Raw genomic sequence first — 24,832 nt, forward strand, 5'->3', positions numbered from 1 at the left:
GGTTAGAACGAGGCCCCAAGGTGCCATTTTTGGGGGCAGCAGCTCTGGCTGAGGGGAAGCAGAACAAAGCTGCCACTTAGAAAGTAGGAAAGTTTATTTAAAAACAAATCAAAAGCTCAATTCATAATTTAGAAGCATAAGTTATTCATCCAGCCGACAGCAAAGGGGGCTGACTGCGTCATCCCTGCCTGACAGAGCCCTTGGAGCTGCCAGGAATAAACAGGAGCAGTATGAGAGGCTCCTGGGCAGCCTTTGGCAACAGGATTGGGGAAGCAGCTGCCACAGGGAACGTGGAAGCAAAACCAGGCACCAGTGGGGTGATAAACCAGGCCAGGCTGGCACAGCCCTGGCAGGGGCTTCTCTGGCTCAGCAGGAGCACGTGGGATGAGATTTGGTCCCCAAAACCATGCTGGGGGCAGGGAAAAGTGTGTGTGTGTGTGTGCAAAGCCCTTGGCCCTGGAGACCTGGGCTGGGGAAATGAGCCGTGGTGGCCTTGGAATGTGACTGGTCCCTGTGGGAATGGGGAATGGGGGTGTTCCTGGGGCTCAGCACCTTCTCCATGCCCAGGGCAGGGGCTGTGGGTCCCTCCCCCCGAGACCAAGAGCCAGGTGGGGCAGCAGGGAACGGGGGTCTCCTCTGCAGTCTGGGCTCAGCAGGACTCACAGTGTCCAAGTGCTGGATGCAGCCACTTCCCAGGGCACAGGGAGGGCCCAGGAGCAGCTCCAGTGGTGGCTGCAGGGCCCAGCCAAGCACAGCCCCTGGACATTCCCATGGGGGGTTCCATGGGAGCCAAACCAAGCCCTGGCTCTTTTCTCCATTGTGGTTCTGCTCTGGGAGATGCAAAGGACTTGAGGGGGGATGAGGATGAGGAAGGCTGAGGATGCTCCAGCCTTCCTGCCCCGTGCCAGAGGCAGGAGGGGGAGCTGGAGCTGCTCCCAGGACGGTGATGGCCTCGCTGGGGCCATGGAAGGCAGGAAGGGCTGGCCTGGAGCAGCCCCGGAGCCCGGCCAGCCCTCGGCCATGGCTCAGTTCTTGCTGAAGCCCGTGGGATTCTGCAGCTGCCACCGCCACAGGTCCTCACCTGGAATGGGGAGAGGGGAGGTGAGGGTGGGCCAGGCCTGGCAGTGCCCCGTGGGCCAGGGAGGGGGTGTCCTTACACATCTTGTCCAGGCCAAAGGCAGCTTTCCAGCCCAGCTCCCGCTCGGCCAGCGCCGGGTCTGCGTAGCAGGAGGCCACGTCCCCCTCCCGCCGGGCCGTGACCTTGTACTTGATCTGCAGGGAAAGCAGCTCTGGGGGCACTGAGGGGGCAGTGCCAGGGGCTGCTGTGGCAGTGATGGCTTGGGGGGGGGGGTGAGGGAGGTCTCTGGGAACAGCTGGTTCTGTGCCCTGCAGGTCAGACCTTACCTCCCTCCCCGAGGCTTTTTCCATGGCCTGGACCATCTGCAGGACGGAGTAGCCGGTGCCTGTGCCCAGATTGTAGATCTGGCAGGAGGATAAGGGACATGGATCAGCTGCTTTTGGAAGGAGACAAGGGCCAAACTCTGCCTTTATCTCCCTGGGGACCCCCACGCCCCCCCAGGGCTGGCAGCCCCCAGTGTCCCCCGGGTACCTTGCAGCCACAGTTCTCCTTGAGCTTCTTCAGAGCAGCGATGTGGCCTTTGGCCAAATCCACGACGTGGATGTAATCCCTGACTCCTGCAGGGGGGCAGAGGGTGAGGGCAGAGCCCTGTGCCCGGGGTGACCCCAGGCTGGGGGGGCTGCAGGGCAGTTCTGCTCCACCCTTTCCATGCCATACCTGTTCCATCATCTGTCTTGTAGTCGTTCCCAAACACACTCAGGAATTCCCGGCGTCCCACTGCCACCTGACAGAGGAACAAGGAGCCCTGTCAGCCTGTGACCCCCCCCCCCCCATATGACCCCAGGGGTCCCCAAAGGCTGCAGTGGGGCGGTACCTGCGCCACGTAGGGCATGAGGTTGTTTGGGATCCCCTGAGGATCTTCCCCGATCATCCCTGACTCGTGGGCACCGGTGGGGTTGAAGTAGCGCAGGAGAACAGCGTTCCAGTCCTGGGGGGACACAGACACTGCCTGGGTGGCTGCCTGGGGGGCTGCCTGCTCACCCCTGGCTCCAGTGGGAACAGCCCTTGGCTCCCGGCCCCGCGGGGCAGCCCCTCACCCGCTCTGCTTTGCAGAGATCCCGGATCATCTCCTCGATGAAGAACTTGGATTTGCCATAGGGGTTGGTGCAGCCTCCCACCGGGTGGTTCTCGTCCACGGGGAGGTATTTGGGGTCCCCGTAGACGGTGGCAGAGCTGCTGAACACGATGTTCCTCACGCCGTGGGCCTGCATGGTCTGGGGGGCAGGAACAGCCAGCGCTGAGCCAGGGAGGTCCCTGTGCTGGGGGGTCAGCCCTGCCCAGGCACCACCACATCCCAGGCATGGGGAGCACATGGAGCAGCACATGGAGCAGCACAGCCACCTCAGCACAGGATCACGCCCTTGTTCTTCCTGTGGAACCCAGCCAAGATCCTGGTCTCTCCCATATCCCACAGCACAGGTCCCTCAGGCTTTACCCCAAGGCAGGGAGTTCTCTCAGTGTTCATTTGGATGATCTCTGCCCTTTTCCACCCATTCCCCGTTTTTCCTGCAGCTCTGAAATTCCCCCTTTATGGTGGTCCCAGCCCCCCCTGCAGCCCCTCAGCACCACCCCGGGCACCCCCTCTCACCTCCAGCAGCCGGATGGTCCCGGTGAGGTTCACTCTGTAATATTCCAGAGGCTTCTGCACCGACTCCCCCACCGCCTTCAGCCCCGCAAGGTGCAGCACGGCCGAGAACTGGTGCTGCACGGGAGGGGGGAACAGCGGCAGGACATGGGATCTCCGGGCAGGAACCAGCCGGGATTTCCCCCCCCAGGAGCGCCATTCACCCCCCCGGGGGGGCTCCACGCCCCGCAGGAACAGGGGTTTTCCTCAGCGCTGCCCTTCTTCCCCCGGTTCCCACCTCACTCCCCCCAGGGGCCACCTCGGGCGCCGCAGCTCCTGCTCTCACCTTCCTGAAGAGCTCCTGGAGCGCGGCCCCATCGGTGATATCCAGCTCCTGGAAGAGGACGGGCCGCTGCACGATCTGCTCCACCCGCCGGAGGCTCTCGGGGAGCGCGTCCGACCCTGGGGGATGGAGGGGAGTGAGGAGCTGGGATTTCTGCGGGTCCCGGTCCAGCCCGGGGAGGGACGAGGCTCCTCCGTACCTCGGATGGCGTTGTGGAAGTTGTCAATGACCACGGGGACGTATCCAGCCTCCAGCAGCTCCAGCACGCAGTGGCTGCCGATGTACCCAGCGCCGCCCGTCACCAGGATCTTCTCGGCCATGGCTCTCCCTGGGGCAGGAAAATCCTTCAGCTCCGTGTGGGGCGGCCTGGAACGGGCACAGCTGGGGCACTGTCACGTCAGCAGCGCCTCCGGCACTTCCTGCAGCTCTCCCGGGGACAGGGATGGGCTGGAGCGCGACCTGCCAGCGCGAGCACACCTCCCGGACACGGAGGGTGGGTCTGGCACTGCCACAGCCCGGGAAAAGCCCTCGTCCTTCCTGTGAGATCCCGCTCTCTCCCGTATCCCACAGCGCAGACCCCTCGGGGTTCGCCCCAGAGCACAGGTGCAGGGAGTTGGGATGAATTCGGGTGGTCTCCACAGGGGGCTCGGCTCTGCCCTTTCCCCACCCATTCCCTGGTTTTCCTGCAGCTCTGGAGTGCCCCCTTCATCGCGGTCCCAGCTGCCCTTACCAGCGCTGGCCCCGTTCCACCCCCGCTTCCCAGGACACCGCAGGGATCTCTGTGGGACCCGGGAAGGAGCTCCCGGGAAGGAGCAGCAGCTCCTGTTCCACTCCCGGAGGGAAGGACCCGCCGCGTTACCGGGATGTGGGACCAGCACAGGGAGAGGTTCCACCCCGAGCCCCCCAAAATGCTGTGAGGGCAGCGCCGGGGGGGAACAGCCCCTGGGGAGGGAGAATAAGGCGGATTTCAGCGCGGGGGAGGATACGGGGGTGGGACCGGGGCACGGGCAGGGCCGGGCGGGGGTGCCCGGGGGGGCTCAGGGGATCCCGGGGGGCTCCCCTGGGGTGGGACAGGGCCTTCCTGGGGGTCCCTGGGGCCGAACGTGCCCCGGGGGCTGGAATTACCCCAGGGGCTGGATCTATCCTAGGGGTCCTGGGGTATCCCAGGGGCTGGAATTACCCCTGGCTGGAGATACCCTGAGGGTACCCTGGGGATACCCTGGGGGTATATCCAGGGGCTGGAATTACCCCAGGGGTCCGAGGACATCCCAGGGGCTGGAATTACCCCGGGGGCTGGAGTTACTGCAGGAGCCGGATCAATCCAAGGGCTCCTGTGCTATCCCAGGGGGCCGGATTTACCCCAGGGGTATCCCAGGGGCTGGAATGATCTCGGGCGCCGGGGTTTTGGGCTCTCCCTGCTACAGGAAGGCACGGCCGAATGGGGCAGCACATCCGTCTTCCCATTCCCGTCCCCATTCCCATTCCCCTCAGTCACTCACCCTCCGCTCCCGCTCCGCCCGCGGGCGCGGCCCCTTTAAGGCCCCTCCATGGAAACGTGTCCCCGCTACGGGAACCCGGCGCGGACAAAACACCCCGAGGGACGGCGGCGCCCGGCGGCGGGAGGAGGGAACTGCGCCCTCCCCAAAACCCCCGGTTATTGCCCGATTCCGCCCCATTTCAGCGCCGGTTGTTGTTGAACGTTTATTTAATTGCCACAGTTCATTGAAGGGATGTGGAGAGACGGTGCCGCACGCAGAGAAAGGCGAACCCCACCCGGAAGAAGGACGAGGCTCCCGCCTCGCAAATAAACTGTTAAAATAAATTATTTTAAATAGATTTGGGGGGTGTGGGGTGTTCCCCGTGACCTGTGAGGAGCAGGGGGTGTTTCACACTCTCTGCCACGGCCCCAGATGATGTGGTCTTTCCACGTGGAGGAGGCACTTGGAGCTGAAGCAGCAGCTTTAACTGGTTCAGTTTATTAGAAACGTGATTTTTTCAAAATGTTAAATAATGTTTCTTATCCTAGTGTTTAAAGGTATCTTACAACAGATACACTGTCCTTTGCCACAGTCTCTGTAAGACTGTCCAAGGCTGCCCCAGGACATTCAGAGGCTTTTGACTCAGGCTTAACATTTGTAGTGAGAAGGGAAGGGCAAAGCCCGACCTGGAGAAGTGCTCCAACTGGAAAAACTGTGGATTATCCCTGGCTGGTGGCCTAAGGCTCAAGGCAGGAGTCAGTGGATGCTGGTCTGACCAGAGCCCATCCACATCCTCCCTTCCCTAAGGCAAATGGTGACATCCTCAAGGTCAAATCTAATATTCTCGTTTCCCTCATTTCTTCACAAATTCTGGTGGATTATGAGTTTCCTCTCAAGTGCTGGGCCAGGAAGGAGCACTGGAGATCAGAGAGGAATTCCAGGCAGTGCCAGATCCTCGCTTTCTTCTCGATCCAGGGAGAAACTCCCCTCAGTGTCACAGTCTGCAGGATGCCTGGGACACCTTGGAGTTGGTTCTTCGGTTGAGAGCGTTGCAGATGAAGGTTCCCGTGTCCATGAGCTTCTGCAGATCCACACCCTGCACGGGGGAAGCACAGCATGGCCTTGGCACTGCTTCTGTTGGGTACAGCTGCCCAGTAACAACTGGGATCACTGGGAGAGACTACCAGGGAGCGAGGGAGCCTTTGGAGGGAACTTTAATGCAGTCTCACTGACAGCAAGGGTCAGATCCCAGGGTGTGATGTGGGAGAGAATCCCAGAGTGGTCTGGGTTGGGAGGGACCTTAAAGCTCATCTCACTCCACCTCTGCCATGGGCCTTCCACTATCCCAGGTTGCTCCAACCTGGCCTTGGACACTTCCAGGGATGGGGCAGCCACAGCTTCTCTGGGAAACTGTGCCAGGGCCTCCCCACCTTCACAGGGAAGGATTTCTCCCCAATATCCCATCTAATATCCAACATCCCTCTGTCAGTGTGAAGCCATTCCTTGTGTCCTGTCCCTCCAGGGACAGACTATTTACCAGATAGTCTCTCTCCACCTTTCCTGTGGGCTCCCTTCAGGAAGGCCACAATTAGGTCACCCCAAGGCTGAACAATCCCAAGAGGAGGGAATGCTCCCAGCAGAGGGGGTGGGATTGGTGTGGAAGGACCACACACAGACCCAGTGTGACTCTCCCCATCCCCACCAAGCTCAGGCTCCCTGGGCCGAACCCTGAGCCCTGCTGAGGCCTGAGCAGAGCCCTGGAGCAGGAGGGGGATGCAGGGGCTGCCCCACTCACCGTGTGGATGCCCAGCCCGTTCAGCATGTACACCAGGTCCTCCGTGGCCACGTTCCCCGACGCTCCCTGGGCGTAGGGGCAGCCCCCGAGGCCGGCGACGGACGCGTCCACCACGCTCACCCCCATCTGCAGAGGAACCCACACCACAGCCAGGCATGACTGCTCTGCCAGCACAACCTCCTGCCCCTCACAGCTTCCATTCACAAGCAAAGAAACGAACAAACCCAAAGGAAGATGCTTTATTTGTGTGGACACCCCATCCCTGGAAGGGTCCAAGGCCAGGTCGGAGCACCCTGGGCTAGTGGGAGGTGTCCCCGCCCAGGGGGAACGAGATGGGATTTAAGGTCCCTGCCAACCCAAACCACCCCATGAGTCTGTGATCCAAAGGAAGGATCCTACCTGGAGGGCCACCAGGATGTTGGCCAGGGCCTGTCCATAGGTGTCGTGGCAGTGAACAGCCAGAGCCCCCACGGGCACCTCCTTCATCACCATGCTCAGCATCTCCTTCATGCTCCCGGGGGTGCCCACGCCGATGGTGTCCCCCAGGGAGATCTCGTAGCATCCCATGGAGTACATCTTCTTGGAGACCTGTCCAAAAGCCAGGATGTGCCCTGGGAAGTACATCACCCCCTTCCCCAGAGCTGCACACAGGGATAGGTGTGTGATGACCTGGAGCAGCCACGAGACTCTTCTGTGGGACTGAAAACCTCCAGGTGCCCAAACCTCCCTGAATTCCCCTGTGCAGTCCAGCTGGACTCAGTCTCCCCTCCCTGTGGTGGCTGGAACCTTTCCCAGCCTTCCCTTTCCCAGGCTTCCCTTTCCCAGGCTTTGGCTAAATGGTTTGACACCCCCCCCAGCCCCAGTGCCCAACTCATATCCCTAAAAATGAGCCGAAAACTTCCTCAGAAATTCTGGTTGTATCTGTGTTAAACTCACCTCTGCAACTTTAGCTGCAGAAATCTTCCCTTCATAGGGACATCCAAGGACACAGGAAACGTATCTGTGGTTAAGAAAAGCACACACTTTTCAGCTAGAAAAATGGCAAGGACATTCAGCTGGCCAAATCAGTCAGGACTTAGTGCATCTTGCATGTCTTTATGATGGAAGAATTAGTTTCATGTTCCAAAAGTTCAGTGGCCAAATCTTATGGAATTAATTACTGAACAATTACAGAATTAACTGCTCAACAATTGCAGAATTAACTGCTCAACAATTGCAGAATTAACTGCTCAACAATTCCTTCTTCCAGGGACATGAAAAATCTGCCAAGACAAGAGCACGCAGCATTCCTGGGATTGTGATCTTTGCACTTCCATGTGGAATGTCTGCCAAGAAACTTGTTATTCTGGATCCTTCTGACAACAGAATAACCACATGGTGGGTGAATCCAACTGGAGGAGCGTGGACTGCCCTGAGCAGAACAGGCTTTGCACCAAGGCAGCAGCTGAAACCTTGAGTGTGGTCCAAACTAAAGCTCCTCCATGCCCTGAGCTCACAAAAATCCAGGCAGAGACATCCCAAAAAATAGAAGTTGTAAAGAAATCCTGCCCCTCAGTGCTGCGTGGGCTGGGCTCCAAAGGGATAAACTCCAGCAGCCACGTCTCCTGCTCAACGCCAAGGTGGCTGCAGGAATTCCTTACCCCTGAGTGGGAATGCTGGCTGCAGGAATTCCTTACCCCCTGACAGGAATGTTGGCTGCCCTTGCTGCTGCCATCACCTCGCTGAACCTCTCCAGGCTCTCCTCTATGGAGCAGTTGATGTTCTTCTTCGTGAACAGCTCGGACGCTGCTCCAAAGATCGACACCTCCTTGGCCCCTGCAGCCACCTGCAAATAAACACCATAAATCACAGAACCATTAGAGCTGGAAAAGACCTCTGAGAGCAGCAAGTCCAACCCTCAGCCCACCACTGCCAGTTTTTAAATCCCAGCTGGGTGGTTTTTCTTGCATGGGAAATGACAAGCTCAGCCATGACTGAATTCAAGTGATTTCAGGAGTTCAATTCAAGTCACTTCATGGCCAAGTGTTAATTCAAGTGTTTCAATGGCCTCTCTTGGTAGAGAAGTCTCAAACCAGCCCCATAAAACACTTCCCTTTACAGAAACTTTTCTGTTCCTAAATAAAACTGCCCTGATTATCTAGACTTTAAGGCTGGACCTGATGATTTTGGAGGTCTTCTCCAACCTCAGTGACTCTATGATGTTCCATGATCTATAACTACAGTTCTCTCACTCTGTAGAAGTACTTTTTCCCCAAATAACCCAGTTCCTCCCCAAAGTTTGTTCCACAGCAGAACCACCACGACACATCCAAGTTTGCCTCCAAAAGTGCAAAGTTACAGGTGCAGCAGCAAAGCTGGGAGCTGTCAGGAGAGCTGTGGGACACCAGAGGGGACTGAAAGCAAGACAAACACGTGGCTGTTGAGGTGCTGCCAGCCCTTACCGCTGCCTGGAATCCCTTCAGGTTGGGGGTCAGCACAGGGTAACTGATCCCAGGCACCTTAGTGATGCCCTGCATGACCTCGGTGTGATCAGCCATCTGCAAAGAAACCAGCAGAGCTCTGTAACAGGGACAACAGCCAACCTAGAAAACAATCCTTCAAATGCCTTTTTGTAATGGGAACAGAAATACTTAGGGCTGAGAGAAATGGGCCTCTGAGAGCAAACACTGCACAGTGTGAGGGATCAGAGGTCAGTCACTCAGCCAGGCTGACGTGCACGACCAGCTGTCCCTCTGCCCTTCCCCAGGGTCCAAAGGGGAAGTCTGGAATATTGCAACTGGTTCTTGCCCAGCAATGAAGGGTTTGGAGGAGCAGAGTCACTGGGTTACTGTTGTGACACTGTAAATCCAGCTGGAACACCGACCTGAGGGACCCACTTGGGGGACACAAAGCTGGTGGCCTCTATGACCTGCAGCCCCGTCTCTGACAGCATGTTGATCAAACTGATCTTCACCGGGGTGGGCACAACGTTCTAAGGGGAAAAAGAGGAAGAAAAGAAAAGAAAAACGACCTCAAGTCATTATTTCCACAGTAAAGTTTTCATTGAAAAAAAAATAAAATTAAAAATTAAAAAACAAAAGATCGTTTTTCAACATAAAAAAGGCGGCATTTAAAGAAAACGAAAAAGAAGAAGAAGGAGAAGAAGGAGAAGAAGGAGAAGAAAAAGGAAAAGGAGAAGAAGGAGAAGGAGAAGGAGAAGGAGAAGGAGAAGGAGAAGGAGAAGGAGGAAAAGAAAAAGAAAAAAAAGAAGAAGAAAAAGAAAAAAAAAAAGAAGAAGAAGAAGGAAAAGAAGAAGGAAAAGCAGAAGGAAAAGCCCTGCTGGTGGGCAGAGTGGCACATTTGGGGTATTTGATTCCAGAACCCCCCAGGGAGGGGTTGAGGGGCCGGGCAGGGCTGAGGTTGAGCTGCCCCCCCTGTACCTTCTCGTTCTGGAGCCCGTCACGGGGTCCCACCTCCACCACCTTCACCCGCTTCGGGTACGGCCCCGTCCCTGTCGCTGCCACGCTCACCTGGCACAGAGGGCAGTGTCAGCAGGGACCCCGGAGCCCCCCAGCCCGCTCACCCCCACCCACCACAAGATCTGAAAATACACTCTAGGAAGCTAAACCAATCAAAGGTTGTTTAAGTAAAAGTTTAAGTTGTCTTTAACTAAAGATTGATGTTGGTGTCTCGTAGCAATAAAATACAAAACTATTTCAAAGGTTAAGTAAAAGAAGTCTAAGTTATCTTTAACTAAAGATTAATGTTGATGCCTTGTAAGGATTAAATGACTGACTGTCAAGGAGGGGCTTGAGGTGTTAAAGTGTATAAAAGCTCGCAAAATCCTTGTTTCAGTGGGGTGTTTATGCAGGAGCTATCCCGACGCTACCCCGACGACATGGCTTAACAGCATCATGCCAAATTTGATTGTTTTGAATCACCGGCCTCGATCTCCCCCATCCCGGTGCCCCCCCGGTCCCCTGGACCCCTCCATCCCGCCCGGGTGTCCCGGTCCCCCCTCACCGGCCCCGAGCGCTCCCCGGCCCCGATGCTCCCTCGGCCCGCTCCCCCCGGCCCCTCGGTCCCCTCGGTCCCCTCGGTCCCCCCGTTCCCCCTCACGGGCCGCAGCGATCCCGCCCAGCGCGGGAGCAGCCGCCGCGCCGCCGCCATGTCCGACCGCGATCACGTGACCGCGCCCGCCCCCCGCACGTGACACGGGCGGTCACGTGGCCGCGCCGCCCACGTGGAGCCCGAACCGGGGCTTGGACCCTCCGTGTCGTTCATCCCTCATCCCCTCCATCCCCTCATCCCCTCCATCCCCTCATCCCCTCCATCCTCTCATCCCCTCCGTCCCCAGCCCCTACCTGTGCCCAGGCGCCGTCCCTGGGCGCTCCCGTCGTGTCGTACTGTGGCATGTTTCGCTCTGGCCCCGGCACTGCCCGGCCCCGCGCCCGCCGCGCACTTATAGGATGGGTTTATCCGGTGGCCCGGGCGCTGAGTAAACACGGCGCTGTTTGTTTTGGACGGGCCCCCGCGCTGCGACAGAGGTTACCGGCATGATGGGGTGGCTCTCTTGTCCCTTTTCGGTGTCTAACGGCGTCATCGCGGGGCCCGGTGATGCTCCTGTGAGGGACTCCTGGCAGGCGGTCAGGATGTTTGTCCATTGAGAAACAGCCCAGGGGCTCTGTTCTGGCAGCTTTTGCTTGTGCTGGGTGGGGCAGTAACCAGCAGTGCCTGTTTGCAGCGTTGTGGGTCCTCCACCTCCACCCGGGCTGCTCTGGTGAGGAGTTTCATCACTCAGAAAGTTCAGCCCTCTCTGGAGAGGGTCAACATGCACGCTGGAAATCTGCTCTCACTCAAACAGCAGAAGTTCAGCTCAGAACAGTGGCTTTTCTTCAATTCACTAAGAACAAAACCTCTTCTCCTTGTAGCTGTCCCCACAGGATATAAATAAAAGTTTGTGGGTGGATTCGTATTAGATTACGGTTTTTGTGTAGATCTCTTCCAACAAGCTTCTGTTGCATTTATTTGTGATGAAAGAGGTGATCACAACTGTTCCAATCAACACCAAAGGAATACAAGGTAGAAGGGATTAGAGGAGACCTTCTCTTAAGTGAAACATTATTTATTCAACAATAAATGAAAAATCCTCTTGGATTCAGTCAAAAAGAAAGGCACTGGGAGATGCTGTGCCCATCCCACAGCTGTCACAACACACCCTCGAGCTTCACGGCCCAGCCAGACTGAGGGGGGAGAGGAGACGGGAGCATGTAGGGCAGGGTGATGAGCAGCCCTTTCCCTGGGGTTTCTTCCTGCCACTTCAGAGTCCCTGCATATCCCAGCATGGTCACCTGCAGAGGAGGGCAGGGGACAATCAGCTGGAGCTCACACAGGCCCCCTCTGCACACCCCAGAGCATCTCCCATTCATCCCCACCCGCCATTCACAGGGCACAGGGCACACTTGGGATGTTTTGAGGCCAAACATTTGATGTTTGTTGGTTGTTTGTGGGTTTGTTTGTTACTGAGGCCTCGCCTCTGTTTGTTTAGAGCAGAGGGCACTGGAGCATTTGCGTCAGGGTGACACCTGCCATGAGCAGGTCAGTGCCCCTGAGCACGGGCTGAGGTGCAGGAACAGCCATCCCTGCCCTGGGTGAGGCTGGATATGGATTTACTTCCCCTCCCTGCATCAGCAGGACCGGAAGATTCCAGGGGAGAAGAATCTGCCTATTCCATGGCAGCTATGAGCCTGTCCTGGCAACTCCTGTCCAGTGTTCCATGTTCAGCGAACCAAGGAATAGCCTGGGATGCTGCAAGGATCTGGAGGGAGGCCAGAGCACACAACTCTCCTGCTCTCCCCAGTTCCCAGATGAAGCCAGACTGGCCCTTCCCGGCCTATAAACACCCAAAATATGCTCTCAGTGTGTGTTGTCTGTTTTTCAGGTTCCTTACTTGTGTGGCTGGGCATGGAATGGGCGAGCAGAGCTTCAAAACGCTGTCCCGAGGCCAGAGCAGGAAGATGGCATAGATGACCTGTCCCTTGGAGGTGTACCTGTGGGACAGGGAGTCCAGCAGGGTCAGGAGCCCCATGGCAGCACCAGGCACGAGAACACCAGCTCACCTGTCACCACACAGGGGTCACCTACTTTCCCCTCATTCCAAACCCTGTCACTTTGGACCCGCCACCAGCGCTGGCTGATGAAACCCAAACAAAGTCCATGTGTGCAAATGTCATCTGTGAACGTGTCCTGGGCTCAGCGTCATCCCCGTCACTGCTCTGCATTTCCACACTGAACACACTCGAGGAAACAAAAACAACTCCAGTTTGTAGAGATTTCTGGCCAGAGCCACTGCCTAAAGCAGTCCTGACTTTTTTTGAAAAGAAGGGTTGTTTTTTAACAATTCAAGCACGGTGGGTGACGTCCTAATTTGTATTCTCTTCTTTCAAGCAAGATATTCCCCAGGTAACAGCCTGGGGCAGTAACTGAATGTTCCAACTGTAGGATATTACCTAAACACCATCTGCACCTGATGGCAACGGTTCAGAGTGTGCCAAATTTAAGAACAAATAAGAAACAAATGTCAGCTGGGGAAGTCCCAGCCCAGATGGTGCTGAGCAGCAGAATCCTTACCAGACTGTGTCTGTGCTGTTCTCCATCTGCACTCTCCAAGGCCGGGATTCATAAATTGCCTCCCCATTGATGTCCAGCCACCTCCCAAGGGCCAGGAGTCTTTCTTGGAAGATGGGGACAATCACCCCTTCTTTGGTAGGTCCCACGTTGAGAAGGTAGTTGCCTCCCAGGCTCACAGTCTGGACCAGCTCCTGTGACAGATAAACCAAGGTAACAAGCTGCATCACCTTCACCTCTGAGGACACAGAAACACCTTTTGTTTTGGTGTTTCTTTTCTCCTGCCCCATGCTGCTTCTTTCTCACAGCAATTAAATCATCTGTGACACTTGAGCTAATGGCTCAGTAGATTAAATGAAGGGCAGTATTTACACAGCCCAGTCTGTTAAAAGCATAATAAGCTCTGGAAATTGGTTTGATTAAAGTATGATTACCTTCAGATCACAAAATAATGTTACAAGTTGGAATAAAAGTATCTAGCATATCTGAAAATGTGTCAATATTTCCCATGAAATATATTATTTTCCCATTATAGACCAGATCTTATTTAGAACATCACTGTATCTAAATATGAATGATGGCACTCATCAACTGCTCCTTAACTCCAGCCTGAGTGTATGGAACACACGACAACTCCTTTGGCAAGTAGGGGGATGAAGGAAACCTCTAGTTCTCAGATTTTCCCCCACAGCTGTTATGATTTCAGCTTCCTCACCTCAATGATACTTGCTTCATCCATGACCTCAGCGATGCTCATGTTGCTCCGGTAGCCCCAGGACAGCTTGTCAATGGAGGAGCACATCTCCCACTTGTGATCTGGCAGAGTGCCTGGCCTGTATTTGTCAGCACAGTTGTAGAACCCTCCGTGCCGGCACGAGCAGCGGTTACACCACCGGTCGTTAACGACGACGGTGTCCTGAGGGAACACACTCAGCTCAGGGCAGAGAACGTTTTGTCTTGGATTGTTCCACCTGCAATCACCCCCCTAAGCCAGCAAAGGCGTCCAAGTGAGGAGGTAAACACCTAAAATTAAAATTCCCTGTGTATTGAAAGAGAGAATCCTCCTGAGAAGGCTGAGTCCCTCCCTGAGAGAGCCCCTCCCTGTTCTCTCAGGCAGTGCTGCAAAGGACAGTGGAGCTTCTCACAGGAGCACTGTGGGGCCTTCTTGGTTTTTGTGGAAGAATAAAACACATTTGGCATCTGCCAGGCGGGTTTTTGGTGTTATCACACATCTCTCTGCTGCCAGACCTCCCACACCCACACAAGGAGGGACAGCAGACACTGGTACCTTGACGGGACTGTCGTTATAGAGCCAGGCAAGGAAAGAGGTGGAATTCCAGTAGGAATCTGGAGCTTCCCAGTCTCCATCCGACCAAATCAAGTCTGGTTTGTACCTAAGAGAGATAAATGTTATCTCAAAATGGCTCATTTTCTCCTGCCACAGTGTTTCCTGTATCTGACATAATTTTACTTCCCCTTCCCACTGCCTGTGTCACCAGGAGGTTTTGCTTCACTTTCTGCTTCACACAAAGCTCTAAGGGAGGTTGTTGCAGCAGCAAAGAACGATGTGTTGATCCACAGCTCAAGAGAGGATGCATTTTCTTCCAAAAAAACAGAATTTGGCATCTCAAAGGCACATTCTTTCTGTCCGTGTGCCCAAGCCTCGTATTTTTGTCAGAAAGGGGAGGCAAGGCAAGGATGTAAATCCACAGTGAAATCACTCTTCTACTCTACAAATACCAGGCAGGTTGCCCCACTTCCAGCCACCCTGCACAAAGGCAGGATTAAAGGGAATTGTTTTTCCACGAAAAATTTGTCCCTACCTTATTCTACAGATTAGACTGTTCACAGGACAAATGTGAATCCATTTTCTAATGGTTAGTAATGAGATTTGCCTTGGCAAAAATTAACACTCTCTTCTCTGGAACCGGGAAGTGCTCACGGTTCTGAACTGGCTGTAGCTCTTACTTTAACACGAGATCATAAAGTTCTGGCATCATCTTCTTTACAACGAAGTTCTGGGTCTTGAAGCCATTTTTTTTGTCAGCAAGATAGAGTGGGTTAAACCACTCCATGAGGGAGTGATAGAGCCCATAGCGTAGGTTCCTGAAGGACAGAAACGGAGGGAAGAGTTAGGCTCCAGTGGGGATTAAGAACTGCTGGCATTATTATTTCATTATTTGCAAGCACTAGGTTTTTCACACTAAACTTATCATTTTTTGCTGTTTGTCAGCACAGCCAGGAGGATTCACTGCAATATTATGCAAAAAAAAAACCCCAAACAACTGATTCAGCTGACAGAACAGCAGTTTGGCAGTGCCATACCTCTCCCTGAGGGCTTCTCCCAGCTCTCCTACGAGGTCTCGGTGGGGCCCTACATCCACAGAATTCCAGTTCCAGGACCTGGGCGACCCCCAGTTGGTGAAGCCTTCATGGTGCTTTGTGGTCAGGACCACGTACCTGAGGGGAAAAAGCTTTTGATCAGGACAGCAAGGGGACAGCTGAGATGTTCCACAGTCACTAAAACAGCCAGGGACTGGATAACCACACTGCGAGGAGCCCTCTGCCACTACCCTTCAAATTCAGAAGCAACTACAAGAATAACAGAGGTTTTAAGTGGATTTTAATGCCAGAGAAGAATGAACAGTCGAGACTTAGGAAGCAGCAAGACCAGGCATCTCCTCAGCACTCTGGGCATTGACTCATCCCCTCAGGGACCCCTGCAGCCTCTTGGGGACCCCAGGCACAATGCCCCCATCCTCTCTGGGCCTCTCCAGGGACTCAGGGACCCCCAGACATGGGTCTCCTCTCTGCTCGGTCACCACGGACCTCCAACCCTCAGATATTCCCAGAAATAGCTCCTCTATATCCCTAGGGATGCCCAGACCCTCCCATCCCCTCAGGGACTCATGGCCATGGGTACTTATTCCCTCAGAGACCCCCTCATCACCTCAGAGACCCCCAGACTCTCCCCATCCCCTCAGGGACCCTCAGACCCCATCCTTGTTCCCTCAGGGACCCCCTGTTCTCTCAGGGACCTCCAGATCCACCACCCATCCCCTCAGGGACCCTCAGACCCTCCCCAGCCCCTCAGGAACCCATGGCCAGGCACCCATTCCCTCAGGGACTCCTCCATCCCCTCAGGGACCCCCAGATCCAGCCCCTATCCCCTCAGGAACCCCTGGCCACGGCACCCATTCCCTCAGGGACCCCCTGTCCCCTCATGGACCCTCAGACCCTCCTCAGCCCCTCAGGGACCCCACCCCAGCCAGCCCCAGGTGCCGACCTGGCCCCTGCCCGCCAGAAGAGCTCTGCCCACTGCCGGGGCTGGAAGTCGTAGGCAGTGAAATGGGGGGCGAACTCGGCGTAAGAGGTGCCGGGCGGGAACCGGGTCCGCACGAAGCGCTCGTAGGCGGCATTGCGCTGGCCCTGCCAGTGCCACCAGAACCACTCGGAGCCCCAGGCGGGCACCGAGAACACCCCCCAGTGCACGAACACGCCGACCTTGGCGCGGTCGAACCAGGCCGGCAGCGGGCGCGCGTCCAGGCTGCCCCAGTCCGGGCGGTACGGCGGGGCCGCCAGGCACGGCCCGAGCGCGGCCGCCACGCACAGCACCGCGCCCGCCGCCATGGCCCGTGACGTCACGGCCGACGCCGTGGGGACCGGGGCAACGGCGGGACCGCGGGGCCGCGGGTTCGAGGCTGCGGTCCGCCACATTCCCGCGGGGGTGACCGATCCAACCCTTAGCCCCGAGCGGGAACATCCCCGAGGGTCACGCCAAGTGCTCCTTGAGCTCTGGCAGCCTTGGTGCTGCAACCGCGTCCCCCTTGGTTAGCCCCGTGCCCCCTGCTCCTGGCTTGCCAGGCCGCCTGGAGCTTCCCACGTTCCCCAGGTTTTGCCAGTGTCACGGAGCGCTTCTCTCGTTTATTCTGACGAGCTAAACCTGCCTGTGTTAAGTCTGAGTGAACGGCCTTGTCAACTGGAGGTGTTTATGCACCGGGGAAGAAACAGAAATAAAACATGAGAAGTGGCTGTAATGTTTAATCATGTAACATCCACCAAACACTGGTCAGCTCTCCTGGAATTTGCTGGAGGAAACGTGGTACCTGCAGGGTCCTGTCTGCCCCAGCTATGGCTGAGTCCATAAACCACAGTGAGAACATTCTAGTTTTTCATGATTGCATGCTAAAATCAACATGGTCCCAAATGCTGTGAGACACAATTGGCCAAGACTGTCTGCAAGTCCAGAGGAACCATCTGCACCTTTCCTAGGAAGAGCCAAGGTACCTCCTGCTGCTGCCATCCTGCTCCTGTGGGATCCAGCCAGGCATTCCCTGCCAGTGGGAGCTCATCATGACTTTGTGTTGTCTCTGTTGTTCACCTTTGCCAGGACATGAGGACTTTTTTTGTCACTGTGCTGCACATACACAACCCCCAGAGTCTGGTATAAATAGATGCACCTCTGTCTCATGTGCTCTCAGCACTCTGCTGATGGTGCTGGCACAGCTCTGCCTGTACCCAGTGAAGGGGTTTAGAGAGATTATGTGATCCCTGGGGATTTCTGGAGGACCTGAAGGTCTGTGGAGGGTTTTACTTGATGTTACCTCTGTGTTAAGGAGTGTAAGGAAGACACCACTGAATGTGATAAAAACACATTGGGGGTTATTTGTGGACAGGCAGGGGGAATTGTCATAAAATATTAGGATCTGCTGTTCTGGGATGTGGTTTTATCCACTGTCTTGTGGCTGGCACTGGTAACTCTGCAGCCTGTGTAAGTTATAGAATCACAGAATCATTTAGATGGGAAAAGACTTCCAAGATCACCGAGTCCAATCTTTGACCAATCCCCACCTTGTCACCCAGCCCAGAGCACTGAGTGCCACATCCAGGGATGGGCAGCCCCTTCCAGTGTTTAACCCTTCCAGTGAAGAAATTCCTCCTGATGTCCAACCTGAACCTCCCCTGGCAGGAGGTGGTAGAATCACAGAATATTCTGGGTTGGAAGGGACCAACAAGGATCATCAAGTCCAGCTCCTGCACAGGACACCCCAACAATCCCACCATGTGCCTGAGGGCAAAGTCCGTGCGCTTCATGTCCCAGCACTGAAGGACAATATCAGCAGGAGCTGTCTCCATGGCAGGCAGCTGATCCTCATCTCCCAGGTCCTCCATCAGAAGAGAAAAGAAACAGGGAAGTGATCCAGACTGTTTCTGCCAGCCTGAGTTCCCGGGGCTCCCATGGATGCCTCCCTACGTCACGTGCGCGTCCTCGCAGACGGTCTCTACCACGGAGGACCTGTGGGTGCTCTCGGCCTCCGGGCTCTCCTCGGGGGCCTTCAGCTGCCTCCTGAAGTGAGAAAACACCCTCCTCAGGGAGGAATTCAGCTCCTTGCTCCGCAGGGCGTAAATGATGGGGTTCACCATGGAGTTGAGCAGGCAGAGGGTGCTGCAGAAGGCGAACACCTTGCGCAGGCGGTCGCTCAGCCTGAAGAAGACGCTGTAGATCATGAGCACGAGGACGGGGGACCAGCAGAGCACGAGGACAGCCAGCACCATGACCAGGGTCTTGGCCAGCCTCACGTCCATCCTCATGCGGGTGTTCTGCTTCCCAGCCTGTGCCTGGTGCTGCTCCATGTAGGCCACGTGCTGGTGGGCCCTCCACAGCACGTGGGCGTAGGCGTAGACGATGCAGCCCAGCAGGAGCAGGGTCAGGCACACCCAGCCCGACAGGTAGTTGTTGTCCACGAAGGGGAACAGCTCGGAGCAGGAGGAGTCCAGCGTGCAGCAGTTCCAGCCCAGGAGGGGCAGGGAAGCCACGGTGGCGCAGGTGGCCCAGAGCACTCCCAGGGCTATCCAGGCTCTTCTCCTCGTCATCAGGAGCTTGTACTCGGAGGGCCGGCTGATGGAGACGTAGCGGTCCAGGGCTGTGAGCAGCAGGCTGCTGAGGGAGGCAGAGAAGGAGGTGTTCACCCCTCCCAGCTGCAGCAGGAACGCCTCCTTGGAGAAACCAGTTCCGTTGAACACGTGGAAGTTCACGAAGCTGCAGACAAAGATGATGCTGGCCAGGATGTCAGCGAGGGCCAGGCTGCTGATGAAGATGTAGGAAGGCTTTTTCCTGGTCCTGGGGGAAGAGAAGATCAAGTAGAGCACCAAGGAGTTCTCCAAAACACACAGTGTCCCAAAGAGGCAGCACAGGGTGGCAATGCTTATCTTCTGTGCCTGTGTGCTGAGCACCATGAAGCACTCCATGGTGCTCCCACTGCACTTGGAGGCGTTTTCAGGTATCTTACAAATATCCATGGTTGTTAACTGGATCTAGGACCTTGCAGAGAGCCTTCCTGCTTCCTTCTGCTCTTCCTCAGATGCTCTGAAAAAGGTAGAGGGGAAGAGGACTTACACAACAGGCAGTAAATTCAACCCAGACACATTCCCCCCCTTTAGAGGGAAGCAAGCAAAAGGAAAATAGCCCATGGGGACCTATTTTCAGGTCCACAGCCCAAATGCTGGAGCCAACTTCCACCCTTTCCCAGCAGAGGTCCAGGCTTTGTCAGGTGATGTAGCTGAGCCCCATCTGTCACAGCCCACGGGTACCACGTCTGCACCACGTCCATTCCCGGGCCGGTTCCTCACCACAAGAGGGAAGCAGCAACACTGGGAATTGCACAGATCCTGGGCCAGTTCTTACCAGTCCTCCAGGATTCACTGCTCAGGGCACCCTGTGGCAGCAGAGTTGGGTTTTTCTCTCCACTTCTGCAGCTCAATGCATTTAACCCCTTTCATCTTCGTCACACTGAGGGGCTTGTCCTTCAGGTTGTTTTCTCCCATCCTTGCTGTGGGTTACACTGGTGTTCAAACCAAGTGCACTTCCACTGAGGGCTCAGTTGTGCTGCCCCAGGTTACAGGGAACAAAGGTTACAGAGAGCAGGTGAAGAGGCAGCTCTGGGATACACTAAACCTGCCTGATTTACAGCAAGATGCTATGTTCCAAGTGCCAAGCATCTGCTGGAAAATCCCACAAGACAGGACCCCATTCTAGAAAGCATCTGCCTGGCTTTGAGTGTCCAGGATCCTTTATCCAGGCAACGGGACCATGAGTTCCCACCGCTGGAGGAGAGCACTGACCTGACAGCATTACCTTTTCCCCAGAACAAACAAGTCACTATCTCTCCTTCCCCTCAGCTCTTTTTTGAAAGGGGAAATGTGCCAAACACGTGAGGCACAGCTGGGACTGTGACAGCCACAGCTCCCTGAGGAGCAGGGCAGGGGCTGGGCTGCTGGGCTGGGGGCTCCAGCCACCTATAATCCACCACCTGTGGTTTCTCTGCCTGTTTTGGGAAATCCAGCAATAGCAGCAGCTGTTTGTAGAGGTGACAACAGCCAGCACTGACCAACAAACCTCCATCTACAACATCTGAGACGTATTTTATACCTGACCCCGTGACTTCCTTCCCCACTGATTTCCCTGACACTCATCCCCAGTTCTGTTGTTTGCAGCAGTTGAAAAATACCCTCGAGCTTCTCAGTACTTGACATGCTGCCCAGGAGATCCTGGAGAAGAGCCTCAGCCCCACACTTCACTCCTGCTGCCTGTGGAGCTGGAATATTGGCGGCTCCAGGACGTTTGGTGCGTGTTACAGGCAGAGCAGGTCTATCCTGAGCTGGATTTCTTGGCATGTCAGGCTGGAGGAGTCCTGGACTTTGGCTGACATGTGGGCTCAGCGTTGCAGCAAGTCTCTCTCCTCTTACATCAGGCCCTGGCATGGGGTAACAGGACTGGGGATGTTGCACTCACATCTCAGAGCTCTCGTTTCCTGCAGCTCTTCACAGGAACACGACACGGGCAGAGGGAATTACCAACTGCTGTGATTAAACCTGACAACATCCCTCCCTCCAGAGAGAGGTGGATTTTAGCAGACAGATGGACTTTTCATATCACAGGGCTCACCAGGGACCACCAGAGTAACAACTGCCTTGAGTATCCAAACCTCCCCAGCCAAACTCCAGCATCCAGGCCAAGACATCCTTTAATTAAGCAGACTCCAGCATCATCTTGGCATCCCTTACCTGCAGCCAGCATTCCCAGGGCCATCATAAATCCTCTAATTTGAAGTTGTGTAATATCCAACTAACTTACTTAGAAGCTTGGAAACTGCTGAACGCTGGGCAAGAGACTGAAGGCAGCAAAATGCCATCCCTGACATTACATTGCTTGGGGAGAGAATTTGGTTATAATGGTAAATAACTCCTGCACTGCCTGTCCCCCTTTTTTGTTTGCGTTTTTTTTTTGGACATAAAGCTGCTTTTTCATGCCTAAGGGACATTTCCCTCTCACCAGATGAGCTCCTGGATTGGTTTGTTCGTGCCCCCTACCTCCTGCACAGCTCAGCTCCTGGGAAACACTCCAGCCCATATCTGGGGGAGAGCTGATCTGCAGCATCCTCCACTGGGCAAATCCCACATCCAGGGTGGAAAACCCCTTTCCAGGAGCAGCATCTCCACCTCCCTGGGAATTCCAGCCCCACAACCAGCCCAAGGAGCCCAGGGAGTCCCAGCTGACAGCTCAGCTCAGCCACAAAGAGCAAAGTGGCTTCTCGCCCTCCTTTTGCTCCAGGAGCTGTGGCACAGAGGGACTGGTGCCCTGGAAGGAGCCAAGTGTGGATTCCCTGGGCTTCTGCACAGGAATAACTCTGTCTGGCACAGTGTCTCCTGCCAGCAGGATCTCCCAGGGGGGGAATATTTTGCCAAAACAAAGCACCCTTGCAACGGAGAACCCCCCCAGACAGTGCCAGGACCAACAGCAGAGGCCCAGGAAACAACACCCCGAATAAATGAGGAGCCCAGTTATTAGGAACAGAATCCAGGAATGACATTTGGGAATGCAACATATTCCTGATACAGCCCCAGTGACTGCAAACTCTGCCCAGAGCAGCAGAGAAACCTCCCCCTCCATTAGATCTGCTGTGAGCCCACTCACTCCAGCCTAATAACTCCACTGGCTTTGGGGGAAATTAAATTTACAAATGGAAAAGTCCTTTTCCTTCTCAGTGCATTGCTGGGATTGATTCCAGCTGTCAGACTTGCAGCACTTCTCACGCAGCAGCACGATTCCTGCTTCCACTCCTGCATTTACAGAGCCATCACAGCATCCTGGTGATTAATAAGTTACATATCAGTTGCTTAGATAATGTAAAATTAAGTTTTCCTGCTGCAATCAGCCCGTGCATTGTGCCTGCAGCACTCTGAAAGTCTTGAATATTTCATGTTCAGAATTTCTGAGAGATGTATTGTTACGGTAAAATAAAATATCTTAAATGATCACCTGATGATTTATGCAAAAATTGTCATAAATGCTTGGATATTTCACTTACTGAAAAAGCAAAATACCTTCTGCTTTACAAATATTTCAGTTTATCTGTGAGTTCTTGTTCTAGTTGCAGAAGTTTTTCCATTATTTTGGAAATAGCTGTTCATCCCAGCCTGTCCCTCTGACCACACCAAATACTGGGGAGTGGAATTCCCTCCCTGCTGTAGGACCTGTCTGGCACAAATGTCACACTGAAGATTATTTGCTTTATTTCTTTCCAGAGTCCAGCTCTGCCCACGTGTGACTGCCTGGGGGGGGACAGTGTTTGAAGCCCAGGATGGGGTGGGTGCAGAGCAGCTGTGAGGGTCAGTTTGGGTACAAAACAGGGCAAAACAGAGCTGCCCTCACTCCACCAAAACCACCACCCACAGAGTCAGAGTAAACACTGAGCTCAGCATCACACTCCTCCCTGTGAGACTTTTGGAAATACCTGTGACACACAGAATCATGGAATGGTTGGGTTGGAAGGGACCTTGAAGCTCACCCAGTCCCACCCCCTGCCATGGGCAGGGACACCTCCCACTAGCCCAGGTTGCTCCAAGCCCTGTCCAACCTGGCCTTGGACACTTCCAGGGATGGGGCAGCCACAGCTTCTCTGGGCAACCTGTGCCAGGGCCTCCCCACCCTCACAGGGAAGGATTCCTTCCCAATATCCTGTCTAATCCTGTCAGCAGGATTGTCCCATCCCCATAGTTCCTGATGAACTGACCCAACGTTAATATTTCCAAAAATCAGCTGTAAAGACTTACCCCACAGCCTGCTATTAAGCACTTACCTTTCATCCTCTCCTTAAGAAAGAATTGGTCCTAAAACCCAATTTCCCCCCCTTTGCCACACGCCGCAGCTCATCCCGAGCAGCACCAGGGATCTCCCTGTGCAGCGGAGCCTCCCCAGCCCGCCCCGTGCGTGGGCTCCGGGGGATGATGTGAGAAAAAGGACCCTGCCGGATGCTGTGGGGCAGCAAAGGCGAACCACTCACCTCCCCGCGGCTGCTCGGGGGCTTCCCATCCCTCTGGCTCCCAGGGCAGCCCGTGCAGCTGCGGGCGGAGCAGCGGCTGCTTCCCTCTCCTCTCCCGCACTTCTGCTTTCAGCTGGCTCTCTTGTACCACTCTGGTTTATTCCCCCGGGCTGGAAAACCATCAGTGCAAGTCCTCCCTCCGCCTTCTTGCTCTTTCTGAGAATGTGTGTCGGGTTTTCTTTCCTTCCCCACTTCCCCTCTTGGGTGTTGTGTTCTTCTGCCTGCTAATGCCACATCTCACAACTGCTTGAGTGCTCTTGGCTTGCTGAAATAATTCTCTCACTCCATCTGATTCTTCCATGTACCTGCAGCGTTTGAGGCAAGGGACAGTCAAGGGGCTCTTCTGATTTCTCTGGGGAAGGGGAAGAGGAGGGAGAGGAAAAGGCCTAGGAGGCAGACATGGAAAAGTCTGCATATACCTGGCTGTTTCAGGGCAGGTTTAAGGGCAAGCTCAGAAATCTACTGTCTTTCAGCCCCATTAGCAGCACAAACCTCACCCCTCTGTGCTCCCCAAAGTGGGGAAGGCCCTGCTTTGTGCACACGCTCAGCTAATGCCAGAGGAATGAGGTGATTTTCTCTCTTGCAAGGTCTTCAGTGATACAATCCTGTGGTGAGGACAGACCCAGGGCTGCAGAGCCTGCAGTCACTGCTCTGCCTGCTCTCAGCCATCCTTCCTCCCATAACCACTTCCCCCCTTGGCTGGGCAGCAGCTGCCTGGAGCTGGGTGTGGGCAGGTTGTGCTGGTGCTGCTGGAAAGCAGGGACAGCTGCTGGGTGACAGCAGGGACAGTGTCGCTGTGTTGGTGGGTAGAGGCAAGTTTGCCCCAAATCCCAGAGGAATTGGCCACATGTGGTTGTGTACAGACCATCCACGCTGCAGTGGGGAGCACACACAGTGCTGGGTGTGAAGCAAAGACGTGATCCTTGGCCCCTGGACGCACCTTACCCTGCTCTGCCACCCTACAGAGCCATCCCACAGCCCCATCCCAGCACCAGCAACCTGCCTTCTCCAGGTGGGAGCTCAACCTTCCCTCCTGCTTGGATCCCAGTTCCCCCATTCCGGGATGGTTTTGAACAGCAGTTACACCTCGTGCTCTCCGGATCCTGCTTTGCCTCTTTCCCCTCTGCGGTTATCTGTGGCCCAGGGGGGTTCCCGGCAGCCGGAGCTCGGGCGGTCAGCGATGCTCGGCTGCCCTCTCCAGGGAAACCTGCAGCACTCGCGGGGCATCGGCCTGTGAAGGCTTGAGAAAAGAGGCAGAATTGGGAACCCAGCGCTTCCCCTCGGCCCCTGGCCGGGAAAAGGGGATTCCCAGCTCACCAGGGCGCTTGGACACTGCAGGGACCTGCCTGACCCTTTAGATGCTGCTCAGAGCTGGGCGGGTTTGGAAGCCCCTCTCTGGATCTCGTGTGTGGAAACCACAATAACAGTGAAAGGCCTCTCGAGCTGTTGTGTAAGCGGAGCAGAAGAGGTGGGTTATCAGCTCGGTCTCAAAAAATAAGGGCTTCCATTTCAGTTCCCACGAACTG

The 24,832-nt window shown here is 55.4% G+C and overlaps 5 protein-coding genes across 9 annotated transcripts; 1 reads left to right on the forward strand and 4 right to left on the reverse strand.

Moving 5' to 3' along the window:
* Window positions 1–76: 76 nt before the first annotated feature.
* GALE (UDP-galactose-4-epimerase) lies at window positions 77–4,600 on the reverse strand. Of its 2 annotated transcripts, none has more exons than XM_051807305.1 (11): window positions 4,545–4,600; window positions 3,245–3,373; window positions 3,049–3,164; window positions 2,727–2,840; window positions 2,176–2,352; window positions 1,953–2,066; window positions 1,796–1,862; window positions 1,610–1,695; window positions 1,405–1,482; window positions 1,158–1,272; window positions 77–1,081 (listed from the first exon to the last, which is right to left on the reverse strand). In XM_051807305.1, the coding sequence occupies exons 2-11, from the start codon at window positions 3,363–3,365 to the stop codon at window positions 1,026–1,028; spliced, it is 1,044 nt and encodes a 347-aa protein (XP_051663265.1). In that variant the 5' UTR covers window positions 3,366–3,373; window positions 4,545–4,600; the 3' UTR covers window positions 77–1,025. The 2 variants fall into 2 exon arrangements, with proteins under 2 accessions (XP_051663265.1, XP_051663264.1); XM_051807304.1 differs by having other exon boundaries at window positions 3,245–3,411; window positions 4,545–4,588.
* LOC127479833 (collagen alpha-1(II) chain-like) lies at window positions 3,363–4,866 on the forward strand. The gene is made up of 2 exons (XM_051807295.1): window positions 3,363–3,648; window positions 3,735–4,866. Exons 1-2 carry the CDS (start codon window positions 3,488–3,490, stop codon window positions 4,864–4,866), a joined length of 1,293 nt encoding a protein of 430 aa, XP_051663255.1. The 5' UTR covers window positions 3,363–3,487.
* Window positions 4,867–5,005: 139 nt separating this feature from the next.
* On the reverse strand, window positions 5,006–10,727 carry HMGCL (3-hydroxy-3-methylglutaryl-CoA lyase). Of its 2 annotated transcripts, none has more exons than XM_051807309.1 (9): window positions 10,662–10,727; window positions 9,738–9,827; window positions 9,182–9,289; window positions 8,760–8,855; window positions 7,995–8,143; window positions 7,255–7,318; window positions 6,718–6,906; window positions 6,319–6,444; window positions 5,006–5,619 (listed from the first exon to the last, which is right to left on the reverse strand). In XM_051807309.1, the coding sequence occupies exons 1-9, from the start codon at window positions 10,710–10,712 to the stop codon at window positions 5,518–5,520; spliced, it is 975 nt and encodes a 324-aa protein (XP_051663269.1). In that variant the 5' UTR covers window positions 10,713–10,727; the 3' UTR covers window positions 5,006–5,517. The 2 variants fall into 2 exon arrangements, with proteins under 2 accessions (XP_051663269.1, XP_051663268.1); XM_051807308.1 differs by lacking the exon at window positions 10,662–10,727 and adding an exon at window positions 10,417–10,561.
* Window positions 10,728–11,401: 674 nt separating this feature from the next.
* On the reverse strand, window positions 11,402–16,554 carry FUCA1 (alpha-L-fucosidase 1). 2 transcript variants are annotated; one of them, XM_051807293.1, is made up of 8 exons: window positions 16,211–16,554; window positions 15,250–15,384; window positions 14,893–15,030; window positions 14,213–14,318; window positions 13,640–13,840; window positions 12,928–13,118; window positions 12,248–12,347; window positions 11,402–11,648 (listed from the first exon to the last, which is right to left on the reverse strand). In XM_051807293.1, exons 1-8 carry the CDS (start codon window positions 16,552–16,554, stop codon window positions 11,505–11,507), a joined length of 1,359 nt encoding a protein of 452 aa, XP_051663253.1. In that variant the 3' UTR covers window positions 11,402–11,504. The 2 variants fall into 2 exon arrangements, with proteins under 2 accessions (XP_051663253.1, XP_051663254.1); XM_051807294.1 differs by lacking the exon at window positions 12,248–12,347 and having other exon boundaries at window positions 11,560–11,648.
* Window positions 16,555–16,957: 403 nt separating this feature from the next.
* Window positions 16,958–23,390, reverse strand: CNR2 (cannabinoid receptor 2). Of its 2 annotated transcripts, none has more exons than XM_051807302.1 (2): window positions 23,268–23,390; window positions 16,958–19,291 (listed from the first exon to the last, which is right to left on the reverse strand). In XM_051807302.1, the coding sequence occupies exon 2, from the start codon at window positions 19,222–19,224 to the stop codon at window positions 18,175–18,177; it is 1,050 nt and encodes a 349-aa protein (XP_051663262.1). In that variant the 5' UTR covers window positions 19,225–19,291; window positions 23,268–23,390; the 3' UTR covers window positions 16,958–18,174. The 2 variants fall into 2 exon arrangements, with proteins under 2 accessions (XP_051663262.1, XP_051663263.1); XM_051807303.1 differs by lacking the exon at window positions 23,268–23,390 and adding an exon at window positions 19,610–19,951.
* Window positions 23,391–24,832: the final 1,442 nt, after the last annotated feature.

Source organism: Manacus candei, unplaced genomic scaffold (assembly GCF_025592945.1).
Source record: "Manacus candei isolate 608988 ecotype Guabito, Panama unplaced genomic scaffold, ASM2559294v1 h1tg000070l, whole genome shotgun sequence".
Taxonomy (NCBI): Eukaryota; Metazoa; Chordata; class Aves; order Passeriformes; family Pipridae; genus Manacus; species Manacus candei.

Bases quoted from the DNA above. Each gene is read 5' to 3' on its own strand.
- CNR2 (XM_051807302.1), bottom strand. From the start codon at position 19,224: ATGGATATTTGTAAGATACCTGAAAACGCCTCCAAGTGCAGTGGGAGC.
- FUCA1 (XM_051807293.1), bottom strand. From the start codon at position 16,554: ATGGCGGCGGGCGCGGTGCTGTGCGTGGCGGCCGCGCTCGGGCCGTGC. The intron at 15,031-15,249 runs GTATGGCACTGC...TCTGTCCTTCAG, and splicing joins GGAGAAGCCCTCAGGGAGAG to GAACCTACGCTATGGGCTCT. The intron at 12,348-12,927 runs GTAAGGATTCTG...CCTGTCCCACAG, and splicing joins AACAGCACAGACACAGTCTG to GTACACCTCCAAGGGACAGG.
- HMGCL (XM_051807309.1), bottom strand. From the start codon at position 10,712: ATGCCACAGTACGACACGACGGGAGCGCCCAGGGACGGCGCCTGGGCA. The intron at 6,907-7,254 runs GTGAGTTTAACA...GCTTTTGGACAG, and splicing joins CTGCAGCTAAAGTTGCAGAG to GTCTCCAAGAAGATGTACTC. The intron at 6,445-6,717 runs GTAGGATCCTTC...GTTCCTCTGCAG, and splicing joins ACATCCTGGTGGCCCTCCAG to ATGGGGGTGAGCGTGGTGGA.
- LOC127479833 (XM_051807295.1), top strand. From the start codon at position 3,488: ATGGGCTGGAGCGCGACCTGCCAGCGCGAGCACACCTCCCGGACACGG. The intron at 3,649-3,734 runs GTGCAGGGAGTT...GTTTTCCTGCAG, and splicing joins GGGTTCGCCCCAGAGCACAG to CTCTGGAGTGCCCCCTTCAT.
- GALE (XM_051807305.1), bottom strand. From the start codon at position 3,365: ATGGCCGAGAAGATCCTGGTGACGGGCGGCGCTGGGTACATCGGCAGC. The intron at 1,863-1,952 runs GTACCGCCCCAC...TTCCTCTGTCAG, and splicing joins TCATGCCCTACGTGGCGCAG to GTGGCAGTGGGACGCCGGGA. The intron at 1,696-1,795 runs GTATGGCATGGA...GCCCCCCTGCAG, and splicing joins CAAGACAGATGATGGAACAG to GAGTCAGGGATTACATCCAC.